At 39.9% G+C, this 18,870-nt stretch overlaps 1 protein-coding gene across 1 annotated transcript; it reads right to left on the bottom strand.

Annotated features, from left to right (window-relative positions):
* Positions 1–2,562: 2,562 nt before the first annotated feature.
* On the bottom strand, positions 2,563–18,013 carry TMEM106B (transmembrane protein 106B). Its single transcript, XM_054273905.1, has 8 exons — positions 17,929–18,013; positions 14,602–14,823; positions 11,842–11,905; positions 10,340–10,499; positions 9,407–9,547; positions 9,254–9,303; positions 7,591–7,644; positions 2,563–6,848 (listed from the first exon to the last, which is right to left on the bottom strand). The coding sequence occupies exons 2-8, from the start codon at positions 14,819–14,821 to the stop codon at positions 6,710–6,712; spliced, it is 828 nt and encodes a 275-aa protein (XP_054129880.1). The 5' UTR covers positions 14,822–14,823; positions 17,929–18,013; the 3' UTR covers positions 2,563–6,709.
* Between the last annotated feature and the right edge of the window lie 857 nt (positions 18,014–18,870).

The following is an 18,870-nucleotide window of genomic DNA, read 5'->3' as shown; positions in this document are numbered from 1 at the left end:
ATCTAATGGAAAGTAATGCTTAAAGGTTGTTCTATTTACAGTGTTCCTTACAGGGCTTGGACAATTGTAACAATGATTATGACAACTCTGGGATGGAAAATGACTCTATGAAAAAGAAAACAGAAAGAAAGAAAATGACTGCAGTTACTTTCCCACCTAAACTTAGTTTAAAAAAAGTCAGCCTTTCTAAAGAGATTCACAAGCTGTAACAAAAACCCTCTACCTAAAAAGATCCCCATTTGTTATCCAAACCAGAAAACTGGTGTAGCACTTGTGAATATACAAGTTTTCTCCAAGACAAACATTAAAAATGTCCCACTAAGTTGTTCCAAAACATCTGTGTAAAGCTATTTGTAACATTTGAGTATTATGAATGTTCTGAATGTTCCTAAGTCATATTCTTTGTTGCCCAGTTTTTAAAGATTCAGGTTTTTCAGCAACAATGGTTCCTTAAAGTAGCTTTGCAGATAGGTTTAACTGTGTCTGTCTGGGATGGAGTTAATTTTCCTTACAGCATCCCAGCCATACAGCTCTGTGCTTTGGGTTGTGGATAAAACAGTGCTGATAACACAGCAATGTTTTGGCTACAGTAGAGTTCACACAGCACCAGAGGTTTCCTTTTTCATTGCCTCTTCCCCCTTTGTGTCTGCCCAGACCTGCAGGGTTTGGCTGTGAGTAGTCAAGAAGCCGGAGGGGACACAGCAGGACAGATGCTCCCAGCTGACAAAGGGCTATTCCACATGGGATCATGCTCTGCAATAAAAGCTCAGGAAAAACAGAAAGGAAGGCTAACCAGGGTTTTGGGGTTTATCTTCATGTTGTAAACATCTGCCTGCTGCAAGGAAATAAATTTCTTAATTTGTTTTGCTTGTGAGCACAGCTTTGCTTCTCGTATTAAAATGTCTTCATCCTGACCCAAGTCTTCTTGCTTTTCCCAGTTTTTCTTGCTTGCCCCAGTTCTTTCTACCATTCTACTGGGAGGGAAGAGCATATGAGCAATGGCGTGGGGGCTCACCTGGTGGCAGGGGCCAAAGCATCACAACAGCCCAAGTCTGGACTGAGTTACTTCAGTAGCTTAGTGAGACAACACTAATTCATTCACATATGGTGTTCAGCTTTCAGATACTCAAGTTTATTACAGACTTAACACAATAAAACATAGTATAAAAAAAGTTGATTGCAAAGTCTTCACATCATGGAATGCCAAGTTACAAAAATTGGAGTAATATCCTTGAAAATACATAAAAGCTAGTGGAAAAACATGGTGAGATAGAGAGAAAACTTGTGGGAGACAGAAAGAAGGGGAGAAAAATACTAAGTCAGTTAAAAAAAATATACGTGATCCAAGCTTTTTAAATAGAAAATTTAATATCATTCTTTGAGTCAAACAATCCTGCCTAGAAACATATTCATAATGAAGTTAGGTCCAGATTTTGAACCTCTGAATAACAAGATCCCTTGTGCCCCAGTTAGCTTACATTAACATAGCTTCTGTGTCCTACATGTCATTCCAAAATATTCTTTGACTTCTAGAGTTTTTATCATGCTTTACTGGATAGATTGTTTGCTACACACTTACAAGAACATCTTAAGTTACAAAAATAGTTATCACTCATTAGTATTTCTATACATATCTCAAGCTATTATATGCACACTCTGTACATTGGATGTTAACAGCAGTTAAATTTGCTTCCTTACAACAAACAAAAGAACTAAATCACAGTCAGTCAGACCCAAAATACTCAGGCACCAGAATACACTTACATGTGTGGTACTAAACATTCCTGCCCATGCAAAGCAAAAGCAGTTCCAGTCCCCAGGAAACACATGCATCCAAGTTGTAGGACCCTTGTGATGGCTGGAGGAGAGTATGAGGATCAGGATGTTACTCCCACTAGACCGGAGGGCTCTCCACACGAAGTGTGCAGATCCCATGCAGACTGGTTTTCCTGGCTAACAGTCCTGCCTACCCATGGAAAAGCAGATTTACGTGGCAGTAGCTGTAGGTCGTAGAACTACCCCAAAACACCCCTCTGGTAATGATCACAATTCCAGAGCTAAACAAAACAGGAAGGTGACTTCTAAGTGGAACAAACCCTGGGTGTTTGCCACTGCCACATAATTGTTCTCAACATCTTTTGGTTGAGATCTATTCCTCCTCCTTCCTCCCTGGGCCAAAAGGAAAAAAATGAGACTTTTTGGTGTGACCAGGGCCATCACTAACAAATATTTTGCTGGTTGCAAGTAGTCCATTGCTGAAGTATATTGCTTGCACTTGCATTTTTATCCTTCCCTTTCAGTAGTGAAAAACCTGGAAGCATTACTAGGGTTGTGGCATTTTGTTACACAGGCAAATAAATTTAGTTCTTAGTTCTTAGAGGTGCCATTACTGGTCTTTCTCATCTCTTAACTCTACAAGTGCACTCCAGCTGATGTGCAGCATCCTGCAGCTGCCCAGCTCTGGAACAAGTCACCCATTTCAGAAGGGAACAGACAGATTTCTTGCTACAGATTAGGGGGTTGGGAAGAAAAACAAAACCACAACTACCACCCCTCAAAAAAAAAGGGAAACCTTAAATGCTGAATAAGAAATAACACTATTTCTCTTTTGACACTCCCTGAATATAGAAATTTCTCTCCTAACACTCCAAGCACTATCCTTTCCATCATGAGGGCACAGCTCTTCAGTCAGGTTAAAGACCCTCATGGTTCAACCCAAGCACTTAGACGTTTGGTGTTTAAATGGTTCCCTTTATAAACCACATGCTAAAAAGCCCAGGCATGTTTGCAATGCACTACTATGAAAAAAGATATTCACTTGCAGAACTGCAAGGACAACTTGAAGCAAAGTCAACTAAAACATGTACTCAACTCTGCCAACAGCAGGCTGCAAAATATAAACACTACAATGTTAATATCAAGGTCATGCACACATCAGAAGTGCATAAAGAACTTCAAAGTTACACCACAGAGGAAAAAGATACTTATGGTTTGTCTTCACAAAAGATTAGGAATTAAGCAACCATCCCTATGAAATTGAGATGAGTAAAGAAATTATGAATGAACTTCTACAGGCTTTTTCCCACACCAGGAATTCAGGAATGTCAGGTATTTAATCTTTTAATAAGAGTGCTTCCCTTTAAAACTCTCCAAATAGATATTTGATGATTAGATCTTTGATGGTTTGGATCTTGGATGGTTATTTATTAATTCTTATATTTTTAAAGCAGTATATTTGAAATGTACAATAACTTTGTTCTCCAATGGTCAAATAGTCAACATTTTAATGCATTTAAGTGTTCCATACTTCAGTTATATTTTTGAAATTTTATAGTTATTTTAAACAGAATACATTAAGCTGATTTTCAATAGTGCCATTACAGTGCAACATCTGGACTATATTTCTTACTGTTTTAAGAAATAACTATCAGAGCTTCCATTTTAAAGTGCAACAGGAATTGGCAAAGGAATTGCTACAAAGTATTCAAGTGAAAAGAATTCTACTAGAAATAAACACACTGCAATATCAGTATAAAGGTATTAGATAGTATTTGAAGACCAGAGGAAGTTACATGTGAAATATGAATCACTTCAGAAGACACACAAAAGAAAAAACAGGAAAAAGTTTTACTTTTTCAATTCGACTTTCTGGAGAGAATTGTATTTATTGATTTACAACTGAACTGAAAGATTTGCCTTTTTTATTTTAAGATCAAGATAAAATGAATGTGAAAAACAAAAGGTCTGGCACTTGGATCTATACTGATACCTTGTTTACAAAGTTATAAAAGTTAATAGTGAGTTCCCTTGCTCCCTTAGCATGTTTCCAAGCTTGGTCATATAAAGCAAGTACAAGTTAAATATTCACACAGATGTTTACCTGTTTATCTGATGAAATGCTATATTAAAATCAGTAGATAAATTGAAATACTTGCCTTATTTGGTTAGTAATATGCTGACAGCTGTGCAAGGGAATTCTAGCACTTAGAACCTTCAGCCTTTTATTCTCCCATTACTGACTTAATTTGTGAATTCAGTGGGATTTTTAATCCACAGTTATTTCTTATGATGAGAATTCTTCATCATTCAGTAAGTCTAACACAAATTGATGTTTAGATATTCTAGATGAAATAAACTGAGTTTTATCCTCTTCTGACACATACATGGAAAGAATAACTCCACTCAATTATTTAATTTAAATCAGAGAATTCCAAACACTTCATGCAAGGTTAACAATCACAGATTTAAGTATTGATTTAGCTCAACATGTACACCAAAATTTCAAAAGCCAATTTGAGTCTCAACACTGCATAAAGTGTAACTTCCCCCTGCCATGCTTGTGCAAAAGCAGCATTCACTATTGTCACCAAATAATTTGATCATTGTGCTATTCCAGTTATTTTAGATTACTTTTCATCCTTGGAAGAAAAATTTGTTTTAAATCAATATTACTATCTGCCTACAGCTGTTTTCTTCTTTTTCTATTTCAAAATCCACAAACAACCCCCAAACAAAAATAACACTCCAGTGTGTACATATTTAAGCCTAGAGGAAAAGAGCCTGTATCACTGGCTGGCAGACTTCAGTTCTGATATATTTAAACCAGAATTCTCTCCCTACTTGCTCTTATCAGCATATCTTTCTACACCAGCTATCATGTGTTCACCTTTCTGCTTCCAGCCAGCTCCCCACTCTCCTGGTCTTTAGTTATCCCCTGTATCTTTGCAGGCTATCAGACAAGCTTACAAATGCATTTTAGCAGCTACAGAACTGAACCTCACCTAAACTCTAGAAAGGTGAGTCAGCTGTGGACTAGTTTCCCTCATGACTGTGAGCTGTAATAAAGAATGTTTACTTTTAAGGGCCCAAAATCAAGAATAATCTTCAGAATCTAACTACAATAAGTCATCTCAACTGACTACTCCAGTTACAGAAGTTCTCTAAAGGCAAAAGATGAAGTCTTCATCTTATCAACAACTACATGAAGCTGATATATGACAACAACTATATGACAGTAGAGGTTCCAAAGGTTTTCATAGAGTCTAGAGTAAGGGCTCAGAGCAACTGACATAGAGGATGGGGGAGGGGTTTATTATGGTTACTTAATGTCTCTTAAATCAGTCTTACATCACACACATTTTTTCCCCACCCACCCCCTTAGGTCCATCTAAGAGAGGCCAGCAAAGAAGAGAATAATGTAGACATGTATCTTCACTGAAGTACTGGAGCATCAGAGATCGTTAGTGGCAAGTTACTCAGAAGCCTTTTTCTATTGTGTTTATTGCCAACTCATTTTGTGTAGCTTATTTCCAGGAGATAGGCAGCACAAAATCAGTAATACCTATTTTAAAAAATACATTTTTCATTACAATGCAACAGTTTCAATAGTACCTTCTTACAGCTGCATATCACCTAATTCAGAAATAAAACAATCCTGATCTAGCTAATTAAAAAGTTAACCCTCAGAACAGTCAGCCTTTAGGAGTCAAACAACTTTGGACCCAAAGTTTATAATCATCATGATTGACAATTACCCCAGAAATTGGCATGTGCAAACTGTGCTACAGAAACTATTTTGTGCTGTCAGTCAGTCATCTCACAATTCCATCAGCCTGTACTCCTACAGAAAGAATTGCTTCATCTTCCCTTACAGAACTTGGATGTGACCGTTGAGTGCTCTGGAGGTACAGATAACTACAGCATTTGCCTGCTGAGCCTGTGCCAGAAATGAACACAACCCAACGTAGTAACACTTAAAAGTTGCTTAGGTACAGAATATATTAAAACAGTAAAAATCACAAAAATTTACACCAAGCTCTCCAAACCCACGCTCAAAGTTTCCCACCTAGTTCCAGCTGCGCAATCTCGATTTTAATACCTGTTCTAAAAAGCTTACTAAAAAACAGACTGGTAAAGTCTTGTTTGTTTTCTAGTCTTGTATTTTTCTTTTGTCAGTAATTGTTGTGGGGGTTGTTTCTTGTTTAGTTTTTAAACCCAGCCTTGAATCTAACAATATATATTCTCCTTATAACATCCCAGAGGTACCAAGAGGGAATATGAATGAAAAGATGCCAGATTCTAGAAACTGGACATTCAACTATAGTGTCACCCAAGAGAGCTTTCCTGGCTTTCATAGACTGCATGTCACCTCTAATCATGGATAGCAAATAAAGTGTAGAATCCCAAAATAAAGAGCTACTACCACTGGGTCACTACTAGAAATTTCATACCCAGACACCTCAAAGTAAACTTGTTATTTAAGTAGCAACATTCTGTTTTCAATAATCAAATATCAAGAACTGAAGTATAAACTGAAAATTTATGAGTATTACTTTTTAAAAATGCTCATTAGTGATACATTTCACCTAAACACAGACATACACACAGTTACTCTAAGTTGATGTACCACACTGTAAGGAAAAGTCCCAGTTCTGTTCAAGAATCTGATATTCCCCCTCTCCCCCCCACCACATAACTTGACAGAAGTGCTTACAGTAACAGAAAGCAAACAGAAGGGGAAAACACAACATTTAACAAGTGCACCTATTTACAATTTGCACCTTTCCCTCCTTGCATCTAAAGTGTACAGATCTCCACGTTTGCTATGCTGTACATCACATGTACTCTCTGCTCCATGGAACACCAGTTCTGTCCAAAGGATCTCTGCAAGCACCAACTGCAGCCATTCCACACCAACCAACAGGTGCTTTTACTGTGGAGGCTGAAGGACATTTAAATATTCTGACTGGCCCAGCTGGTAGGTCGTGTTTCCTCCACAGTCCACATACTGATATCTCTCCTGGGATATTTGCTCAGGGTGGCCTAAGTACGAGGTTGTCACTGTCACTCTTAAAAAGACAGAAGAGAAGAGATTTTGAGTTTCCTATTCTAAAAATCACTGTGTTTATATTACTAGGGTTATTAAGGAAAAGGTTTTGGAACAAAACATGCTTTAAATACATTTAAGAACATTGCTGATTTACCACTATAGATTTTCTCCATGACAGACATCTGGTTCCTTTTCCTAAAGATGCTAAAGCTGAGGTTTACTTGTAAAATCTACCATTACAAATAATATTTCTTGTTTATGATAAGAAAGCAAATGATTAAACAAACTACAAGCCATGCTACATCTACTGTAAAGACATGCCCCATTCCCTCACCAACAAAGGACCCCACCATTCTGAAATTTATGCAAAATCACAAAAAAGCACTCTCACAAAGCAGTCTCTGACAGAGTACTAAAACCATAAACTCCTTCAAGACCAAAGTTCTCAGCAAGTTTTGAACCATGGCTGATACACAAAGTAATTTTAAATTTTTTGAGACATCAGTAGCTCCATGGCTACAGCCCAGCTGCACAGCAGATACAGTAACAATGATTGTCAATCCAGTCTTTACACCACCAGAACCTGTCAAAAGACACAGTTCACTTTTTGAAACTATAAAGCTACTACACTAAAAAAGCAAGTTGACTTCATTTTTTTTATGATGCAAAACCTTTTGGATTAAATATATGAGTATTATTTTAATGAGAATTACATGGCTTCTGAAGTTGTTTTTTACACATAAGAAGACTACCATACTTACTGCATCATCACTACTATGTTATGTACTTTGATAGATGGTAAAGTACAGAAGTCACTGCAAAAAAGAAGAACAATTGTTAGATTTATATCAAAATTTCCTAGGGTAATTATCTGAAAAGCAAGACTTCTGGCTTTAACTGGAAACTCTGCTGTCTGTATACACAGAATACAGAGTTGCTGGCAATGGCAACAGAATAATTTGCCAGTGACTGTATCACAGTGACTGTACCTAGACCCACTGCTACATACACAGTCTTTCACAAGTAGCGTCTTCACAAGTGTTTGCTTTCATGTAATGCTGAGGACACAACAGAAGCGTCCTCAGAAAGTGTTCATTCCATCTTCCAGAAGCTAACCAAGGTTAATCTGAGCCACCACATTTAAAGCCGGTCAGGATCACTTTGTCACCTATTTTTTGAACTCATCCACTTCTATATTATGCAACATAACCTTTAACCAACACACAGATATTCCAAAGTCAAGGTTATTGCTCTCTTGCAAGATACCCTTTTCAGACTTTTATTTTCTGACACATGCCTACATACCAGCCATAAAGAGCACCATGTAAGTGCATATTTTTCATCCCTGCTTCGTAAATCATTGCTCTTGGTCACAAATTTATCAGCTCTAGAATGAAAAGTATGTGATCACTGCAGTAAGACTGCTTGGCAGCCAGCCTATCAATATTTACATGCCTTTGTCATTCTTTCCCCCTGAATCAACAAAAATAAAATATAAAGAGTCAGTGAACTCAACTTATCTAAATTGTGAGAAAATACAGCATTATCATGAGATCTATGAAGGCTATTTATGAAGTTTATTTATTCCTCATGCATCCAAAGTGTGAGCAGATTCATAAGATTCTGTGTTTACATAAAGCTAACTTACAGAATTTTAAAAGGTGACAGAGGTTCAACGTTTTCTGTTGAAGTCTGTGCCTTTCAGCATTTCACATCTATTTCACTTTATTTCAACAATTGAAAGCAACAAGGTTTTCTCACATCCCAAAGAGGCTGGCATCCACTAGAACTGCACACAGACCTGAAGCCTCAATAGTTAACTCTTTCTGTTCAGTCTGAATTTCAGTGCAAGAGAACTAAAATTGAGGTTTGTGACCAAGAGATAATGAGGTTTTTCATTATCAATGTAAGCTTTCAGTGTAAGAGAACTAAAACTGGGGTTTGTGACCAAGAGATAATTTGTCTGTTGGACAAATGAACTTTCAGGAGCTATGAATAAAGCCACTCAAAGGGCAGGCTGTAAACACTGCTTACTATATACACATCATGTGAAGAGAAGCCCCTAATTTGTATACCACTAAATACAAATTTCCTTCTACTGCAGAGAAAATTGTGGGAAAGTTAATAGAGAACTTGTTAGGGGAACACACCTGCACTTCCACCCCTAAAGCAGCCATCCTAACTAGCGCCAAGCCCTAAAATAACAGAGATACCATTTAAAGGGTATATAGTCAGGTACAGCAAGCCACTATATGAAACTAATCAAGCAATTGTGGTTTGCCTATCTTTCAGTACTACTAAACTTAAAGAAAATGCCCCAGCATCCCTTCAAACAGATTCCTGCTAACTTTGGAAAAAGTTGTTTTTAACAGCACTGCAACTTTTAATAAGATCCATGTGATATTTAAAAGTGAGTACACTTACTACATGTAGCTCATTTCATCTTGTATGACTGTGGGCACCATATAATCAATCTAAAAAAAAAAAACACAATAAAAAAATAAATGAAAACACCACTAAGTAGGTTTATATATGAAGATTAACACGTGTTTAACTTTGAAAGCCTAAGCTACTTACCTGTTTCATATCCAGTGGACCAATGTTGGTGATGTTGTTTAACCGTGCTTTGCCAATAACTGTTTTTGAAAACTGAACCTGGGCTGTGATATTTGCCACTTCAACAGAGTAGTAGTTGTTATTCGTTATATTAAGTGTGTTCTGAAAAAACAAACGCAAAACAGTAACACTTATCCATTCTGTGTATCTCCATGAGCAAGCATTTTGAATCTTGTGCATGGGACAGTAATATCAGACATTCTGCAAGCAGATTTTCCTGCCTGTGAGGACTGCAGACAGGAGAAGGGTCACCATCACTTCTGAGTTTGTTTAGTGAAAATATTGAGTAACACAAAATTCTGCACAACTTTCGCGGTAACAACCCTCCACTTAAGATACTGCATTTCTTCCTATCCTCAATTATTCCTTCCAGGAAATTTAGCTATCAAAGGATCTCTTTCTCCCATGGCAGCTTTGCTTTATTTAAAATGAAGAACTCCACCAAAAGTCTTTAGGCAAACCTGTATGAAGGTCATTACGAAGAAATCAAGAACTATGTGGGAAGAGCTCCTCTAAGTTTTAAGGTGGATAAAAAAGTATTTTTCCTCGACACCAACTCTGACAGAGGCAAAATACCACGGCAGTAGCAAACAGCATTCCTACATACACACACTACAATTCAGACATATTCCAGAAGTAACACTGAGAACTCCAAAGTTACTGTTCCCTTGAAAACAGAATACCCAGTGTCAGCTTGCAACTACATCTCTATTAGTTACAGCTACAGGAACCAGCCCCAGCAGGCTCAGTTACATTTTTCAAACTGGTCTCTGACTCTAGTTCTTAAGGCATCAACGAAGCTTTTCAGCCAGACCACAGTTTCTACATTAAACTTTCAAAGCCGTATCTCCTGTTGCATTCATGCATTCCAAACACCCAAAAAGCCAGACTTACCGTAATATTGAGATAGATTATCCGCCTTTCCTGTTCGTAAGTGACATAAACTGACTTCACACCAATGTACTGAACATCAATTGAGCGAGGAAACAAGAAAAATACAGCCAGCCCAGAGAGCAGCAAACACACAGTTACAGAAGCAGTCACATAGAGCTTTCTGGAGGAGAAAAAAAGGACAATTCAGAGTCAAAAGCACATTAAAAAACAATGACATGCTATTTTAAGTGATAAGGAGCAGGACTAGTGAATACAATTAATTCAGTCTATTTCTAGCTTCCATTAGCTTCAAAAAAGGAAAAAAAAACCTATGCTGCACTTCACAGCTATGTCTTAAACAGTTGTTACTCTTGCATAAATATCAGAAACCACATCTCAAATCATGTGGTTACCCCAACAATTGTAACTTGCAAAGGAAAACAGAAGAAGTAAATATTTATGGGCTTTGAAACAAATCCACTTCCTCTTAACATTCATTTATAGCACAACTTCCATCATTTTGCGGAAGTCTCACAAAAACCACCCAGAACACAAAATAAAGCTCTTATGACAGAGAATCCTGACTTCCAGGGAAAGTGTTAGGACTGCAGCTAAGGAGCAGGAAATTCACAATTAAGCTAATAGAAAAGGGTGTGTTTGTGTGGGTGTGGCTGTGTGTGTGTGTATGTGTGTGTGTGCATAGGCGGGTGGGGTGCTGGTAGTGGTGTGAGAGATAATAAAAAACCCTCCACAAATAAAAGGATCTACTTCAGCTCCAATTTTGTCAAGATTTGAACAGTAAAGTAATATGTCCCATATTTGTACTACCATTACATCAGATACATTATCCAGAATAGTATCACGTGAAGCTAATATATTTCTTTTACCTGGCACTCATTTCTGTTTACTACAAAAAATATCAAAACCTTAAAAAGAAAAAAAGAAGTAAAAACCAAAACATGTCAGAACGAGAAGCCCTGAGGATTGTAGTGAACCCCCCTAAGCAGATCCTAGAAAAAAAAAATTAAATAGGCTGTTATGCTATGGTAAAATGAAATATAATTATGTATCATAAATTGTTGATTGTTCTAGTGCAAAAACCAGAATGTTACTAATTAATTGAAGGTGACCTATTTTGTAGTAGTGGCTCAAAGACGCTACTGATTAACTCAAACTCTAACAGTGAAGATCTGCTTAGATCAATTAGGATGTTACAGAGATTAAGCCCTACTCACATCATTACTGTAACCATGAATAGTTCATACAGTATTCCTTAGCTTTGTACTTAGCCAAGATGTATTGTGATGGAGAATGCACAACTGTTAATAAATAACTCACCAAGAGTTAGAGGTTAAGGCTGATATTGCTCACAAGCCCTGTTCTTCCAATAATGAATGCAAGAAAGCATTCCAATGATTTTTTGCTTGATTCTTCTTATTGCTATCCCCTTTGAATTGTTGAATTTTAACTAGAAGAGAATAATTAACTGTAGATTCAGGTATCACAAACAGCTATTGACTTACGTTCTTCTTGGCCTCAGTCTCTGATCACTGTATGGAATTAAGGCTACCAGCTGATTTTCCTGCCCTGGAAACAAAAACACCCTTTCAGAATTTAAACAAAGAATAAGTGTTGTTGAAGCTCTTTTGAACAAAAAAATAACCGTTACAACTTAGTGGCACCAAAGAATAAACACTAAAGACAAACACTTAAATTCCAGATAAGGACCCAGGTCGAATGCTACTGTAGCTGATGTCACTTTCTGAAATAGAACATGGCTTACACAACATCAAGATGAAAAAACACCGAGTCCACAAGGACCAAAACAGCAATAAATTCTGCCTCTGTGCTGCACACATGACCAGAGGCAGTATTTCCTCTGGCACCACTTCCTGGAGAAAAAGAGATGCAGAACAGCTCTGAGCTATTTATGCCAGACCATATGAACTCATGGGACAAAACATTCAGAAGCTTGGGCAGTAAGAACTGATCCAGAGGGCATTCAGCATGTACTCTTCTGAAAAAGCAGAAGTTAGTTTTGGTTAAAAAAGCCCAACAAACAACAAGCCCAAACGGAAACAACCAAAGCTAACAATACAGGTGGTGTTTTGGGCAACACAAGATATGCATGCACTGCGTTCTGGAAATCAGAAGTATATAAAACCATATTTATCATGGTGCTGCTGAGCTGTAGCCCCCTGGGAGTCAAAATAAGTATCTACTGGAATTTCTCCATGAAACTTATGTCACTGGACAGCATTTTTATGGGGTTTATTTTTTAACAGCAGAAGTAAAGAGCACATGCACAGATGAGTAGTTAAAAATATGTGTACTACATCTGCCAGTAGAGCTTTTGTTATTTGTTGTGGAACTGTATGAGAACAGAGGCCTCAAGGCCAAATTTGCAATTTTTAAGCCAAGTGCAGAATTTGATCAAATCATCACTTGGCTAACCAAGCACTTGGCAATGATTCCATGCTGAATCACTAAGCTAAGCAAAACATGCTAACCAAGCATACAGTAGTATGCAAAACATCAACCTTCTAAACAGCCTCTACCAATTTAAAACACATTTTCATCTCTACTTCAGTGAAGCATCTTCAACCTTTAAGAAAATATCACAGTAATCCTTTCATACATCATACTAAAAACTAAAGCTGTTCAAGTAACAAAACGTAATTTCATGGATTTATTATAGTTTAGCCATCATATCACCTATTAATTATAGTCCTACTAGTCATGCTTTCATTCTTAATTTTTCCCCTCTCTCCTCAAATGACCCCAAAACGTGACATTTTTTCTTCTCTAAAATACTAAGGAATGATTACAAACACAATCCTCTTAGCTCTAATAACTCATTTTAAGTTCAACCACATTATTTCACACAAGATGCATGTTTTTATAGTTACTGCAAAATCTTTAATAAAATAATTAACTAACATTTATTTAAGTATTGCATCCAAGGATTCTACAGTGAAAATAAGAAGCTTTTGAACATGGAAATTTGGCTATTTCTGCACTTTGAGTAAAACGTGCTATTGATATTAACAAGTATTTCAAATTAACGAGTTAACAGAACAAACGTTTTTACCCTTTCTGGCTAAGGTAATTTTTAATTTCATAGCTTTTCTAGGCGTGCAATTTGATTAATTCAGAGGTACTCCAAGAATACATTGTAGTAGAAAGTTTAACAGCTAAAACACAAATCTCCTGTGGTATTTGCAACCACTGAAATATTCTGTGCTCCCTGGTCCTTCTACAAAGGTGAGACACAAGTGTTTGTGAGCTGTGCCATAACCTAATCCCACTGAAGCACATGTAGAAGGACAACACGACACAGACATCACTCAAGTTTCCTGAGCAGCTGCTCAAAATCAGTCCCAAGAGCTTTTACACCCAATAATCTATTTTGGGTAAGAGGTCTGGCAAAGGAAACTCTAACATGAAATCATGTCATCAGCTCTTCCCCAGTCAAAGGGAAAATCTCACAGCTGAAGCAAAATGCTGTGCCTTGGCCCACTTGGCTCTCCTTCTGCCAGGTTTCAGATATCCCATGTTCTCCTTCCACAAGTCTCTTCATAAATATTGAGGGAGCTTTTCATTTAGGACAGAAGCATAACAAAGCAGCATGTTTTATCAAGAGGAAAAGTAAAGGATGAGGGCAAAGCAAACAAAACAGTGAGGTATGGAGACTAATGCTGTGTAGCCTACTCTTTTCCAAGGCAGCCAAAGAACCCATATATTTTCAACTCCAAGCTGGAATTATCCACCTAGCAAGCACCAGTGGGACAAAAGCAGGGTAAAGGAAAACAAGAGACACTGGCAGCAGTGAGGGCAAAAGAATTCACTATAAATCAGGAAGAGGTGCTGCAGCCCAGGTCTACTTTTCCATCTCTGTATTTACAGCCATTTTTGCAGTTATATATTGATTCAAATAGTTTAGAATAGGTAGTCAAAAGAAAAAAATGCAATAAAATGTCATGAAACTAAAGGTTCGTTAATTTAACTTGCAAGACCTAGGGTTATGGGTGGATTCAAAGCTGAGGAGGAAGAAACAGTTGCATTGTACAGACAAGAAGAGATCCAAGTTGTAACAGCCAAGGTGTAACAGTTGACCCAATTTGTTACATTCATCTAGCATAACAAAATGAAAAAAAAGTCAAAAAGATGAGAAAACTTCATCTTGACTTGAAAAGCTATTTGTTTTGCATTACTACAACTGCATATGGTTATGATGTAAATTTATAGGTTAAAAAAAAAAAATAATAAACAAAGAAACTTACCTCGTGGAATTCTTCCTGTTCCCTGGCAGGTTGGGCAGGTGACACTGTCCCTTCCTGTAAATTCCACATAGGGAAATTGCGACACATCTCCACATCTGCTGTCCTCATTGTGCACTTCCGAGTGAACTAAACCATTCCTCACGTTATCAGACACTGAGCTTCCATCATAGCCATCTTCCTTGCACGTATGCATAGGCAGGTGAGAAAGCGATTTTCCCATGTCTAAAACAAAGGCAGAAGGATGTTTTCAGGGACAATGATTCAAACATGGCTTGCATTTATTCCTCTGCACCAAGTAACTGTTAGTGTGGGGCCACAGTCTGACAAGCCTCAGTTCTCCTTTGATCAGACTCTTTAGGATCCACAAAGCACTAAGGCCTGGTCAAGCTGGAGTCAATCCCAAACTGTAAAGAACCTGAATTAACTGGGAGCTTTGTTCAGATTCCCCAATATGCACAGGATGAAAGTTGATCTATGAGAGACACTGTTAAATTTAGAACAGTACAACTGGAGGGAAAAGCTGCAACAGTTTTTCAAAGGATTGTTACCGTACAGGCTTTAACACAACACACCAATCTTTGTATTAAAAAAACCCTCAAAATCAACACTGGGCCACAGAAAGCAATTCTGCAATTTTGAGTAAATTCTACACATGTGACAGACCCAATTTTAGCACATTTTTCAATCCTGTGTTTTGAGAACATAGGATTGGCTGTTAGTTTCCAAACTAGAAATATAGATCATCTGGTATTTAAACTGATGCCTCCCTTTAATTCAAAAGAGGACTAGTTCCCAGGGAAGTCAAGTGAAAAATGGGAGATACTTAAACATAGCAGCTGCCAATAAGACCTGCTTAAAAAAGAGTATCACTCACAAAAACATTTTTGTTACCTGTGTGCATTTTAATTTTTCCTCATTACTGTACCTTTTCAGCCATGACACTGAAAATATCTTGAAACACAGAACATTTGAAACTAAAGTCTGTGAAAAACTGCAGTAAGCAGGAACACTCCAGTTTGGAACATGTGGGAAAAAACCTCCGAGAGAAAAAAAAATAAACCTCTACAGCAATGGCACTTAGTTTTTCAGCTGATCCACATAACCCATTTTGGTTACTTAACACACAGAGACAGCAATCACTCAATCAGTTTTTTGATCAAAACTGACTGACTAATCAATTGATTAAAAAAGAATATGCAAAACTACACTGTTTGGGTTTTTTTTGTTCATTAAGAGGTATTTTTAGAGTGGCAGCTAGGAATTATCATGCTCATTCACTAAAAGGACGCCCTAGAAGGAAGATGAAAAGAGGAAGATAAGTCAGAAGATTTTAAACCAGCTACTCAAGACAGAACAGAAATACCTCAATACTGATTGACAATGCAAACACAACATTAATTCATTACATTGCCACAAAGCCTAGGTGAATGTGGGAGAAGGAAAGTAAGTCAATAAATGCCAACCAGTCCCAGTTATTGCCCCAGCAAATATGCGGGATTATTTTTTCCACTTATGTCATTAAACCCTTACAAGCAGAAAAGCTATTTACCCTTCTGCTGCTACAGCACTTTTTAAATACTCCAAGTTTAGGAGCCATTCAATAACGGAAATTGTTGAACTGAAAATTAAAACTACTGAGCTATTGAAAAAAATTCCTGAAAAAGCTGTTGACAATTATTTCACATGGGGTTTTTGTTTACTTTTCTCCTTGCAGCTGACCTACAGCCCTCAAGCTACTGAACCTGAGTGCTGCAGCTTAGGCAATAGCTGTCACAATTACAGATCCGGAAGCTCAGGGATCGTGCTGTTCTGCCACCACTTCATCCAACACCCACTGACAACTGAAATGCATCTTCTAGTTTTAGCTCCTTCCAGAAGGAAAAGTTCACACACTCCCTGATCACACTGTGACATGAACCAAAGTGCAGCAGGCAAGGCTGACTGGGATCTTTTTTCAAGAGCGCATCCTTTATTTGAATTAAAGTACTAAAGCAGGTGCATCCTTCAATGCCAACTGTACCTGCGCTTCAATAATTGAATTTAATGGTGCCAGAGATCAGGGAGAAACATCTCAGTTCACGAACAGGAAAACACAGAAGCATCTTCCAGCAAAATTAGATTCACCAACATGCTTTATCCCCTAGCCAAGCCTGAACCTTGTTACAGTTGACCACAAATCAAAAACACGTTGATCTTTTATCCAGCACTTGGAGGCTAAACAGTAGTAACTCCGACAATATAACATCTCCGTATGTCACAGCTTCCATGCTGTCACCCAAGTCAGAAATCCTACTTCATGAACAGCTCTGCTTTGGTGCAGTCTCCCTTGCAACTGATGGTACATTCCCCGTGAACTTAGCTGGGATTTCCGTGAATTCACAGTTTGTTAAAACGGGTACGGTAAATTAAAAACGTGACAAGTGGCTTTTGTTTACGACCGCACCCTTCGATTTGCCGTGCACTGCAGCACAATAGTAGGTGGACAAAAAAACCCAAACAGCGTCACAAGACAGACTGAACCGCCACATCCTGAGCTACATCCAAGACTAGAAGAAACTACTTTGTTTATAAACTCAGTGAAACTTCACAGAGTCAAATTAAATTGTTATACTTCTCCAGCAAGTTAGGCTGATGTTCTTACCCTTTATATGCAAACGTATAAACTTGAGATTACAAACCTACTTCTTTTTCAATACAGCGAAAGATTTCGAATCGCAACCACCGTCTGCCCCATCAGCTGCAATTTAACCATGAGCATCGGCAGCTCCTGCGAGGCAGAGGCCGCGGCAGGGCAAGGCAGTGACTTGGCAGCACAGGCTTGGCCAGCTCGGCTGGGCACGACCAGCGCTGCCTCCCCCGACCGCGCTACAGAGCCACGTCTCGGACACCGACTGAGCGGTGAGGCGAGCGCTGCCAAAATACAGGACTCAAAAATCCTGGGGTTTAGGGATTTTCTCGTCCGTCAGCGCTAGCTGCTCTCACAAACATGGCGAAGTTTACAGCCGGCAGGCTTGGACCAAGGCCCGGCGAGCTCGGCTGCTGCTGGGCTGCCCGGCCGGCCCCCCGTCCCCGCTCGGCCTGGGGTGGTCTCGGCGCAGGAGCCGTCCCGGGGCAGGGGCAGGGCAGGGCACGACAAGGCAAGGGACAAGGCAAGGGCCAAGGCAAGGGCCAAGGCAAGGGCCAAGGCAAGGCCAGGCAAGGCCGGCCCAGCTCAGGCCCCCGGCCCCCCCCCGCCCGCCGCGGGCCTGCCCAGGCCCCGCCGAGGCCCAGGGGCGGCCGCAGCGCCCCGCAGCCCCCGCCCGGCGCGGAGCGCGCACCCGTCCCCACCTGCGGCGCGGCTCCGCGGGCCGGGCCGGGCACGGCACAGCGGCAGAACCGGAGGCTCCGGGAGCGACGCAGCTGCCGGCGCCGAGCCCCGGATCGGGCGTGTGCGCAGCCGCGGGGCGGAGCCGGGCCCGTCCCGTCCCGCCCGGCCGCGGGCGGAGCCGGCTGGGGCTGCGCTCCTGGCCGTGCCCGGGAACAGGTGGCCCAAGGCTCGGGAATGGCGCTTACACCGCCCTCCCGAGGGGTGCGGGGCGATCCCGTATCCAGGAGTGGGACTAAGGGTCGGGGAAATGGGAATAGGGAGGTCGCGCATCCCCGCTTTGCGGCAGAGGGTCTAAAGAGGACAGATCGGGATCCCATCCGGGATTTCCTTGGTTCCCGGCGTTCAGAATCCTATTAACAGAATTATCTAGATTGGAAAAGCCCTCTAAGGTTGTCGAGTCTAACCCATGACGGAACCACTGTGTGAACTAGACCACGGCACCAAGGGTCACGTCCAGTCTTTCCCTAAACACCTCCAGAGACAGTGACTCCAGTACCTTCCAGGACAGTCCATTCCAGTACCTAATCACCCGTTCTGTGAAGAAATTCTTCCTAATGTCAAGCCTAACCCCCCCGGTCAGGTTAAACCCATGCCCTCTCGTCCCGTTGCTAGTTTGCCGTGCTGCCCGCAGCTATGAGCGCCCCCTCCTTCTGTCCTCAGCTTCGTGGTACCTTGTGAGGCACCATCGCTATTTTCTGTGTCCCCTTCGGTAGCTCTGGTGGGAGTTCCTCGCCCCCTTGTGCTCCGGGAGAAAGGAGATCCTCATGGGAGCAAAGCGGTGGCAGGACAGCAAAAAGAGGTGCCCGAAACGAGTGCAGTTTGTACATGATACAATGTTGTACATTATACAAAGTTGCTTGTACAGAGGATGTTTATCAGGGCATGGACATGAGATATTCTCC

This window comes from Melozone crissalis, unplaced genomic scaffold (genome assembly GCF_028551555.1).
Source record: "Melozone crissalis strain CALT ecotype California unplaced genomic scaffold, PUWL_Pcris_2 ptg000016l_1, whole genome shotgun sequence".
Classification (NCBI taxonomy): Eukaryota; Metazoa; Chordata; class Aves; order Passeriformes; family Passerellidae; genus Melozone; species Melozone crissalis.
This window is presented reverse-complemented; position numbering and strand designations above follow the sequence as displayed.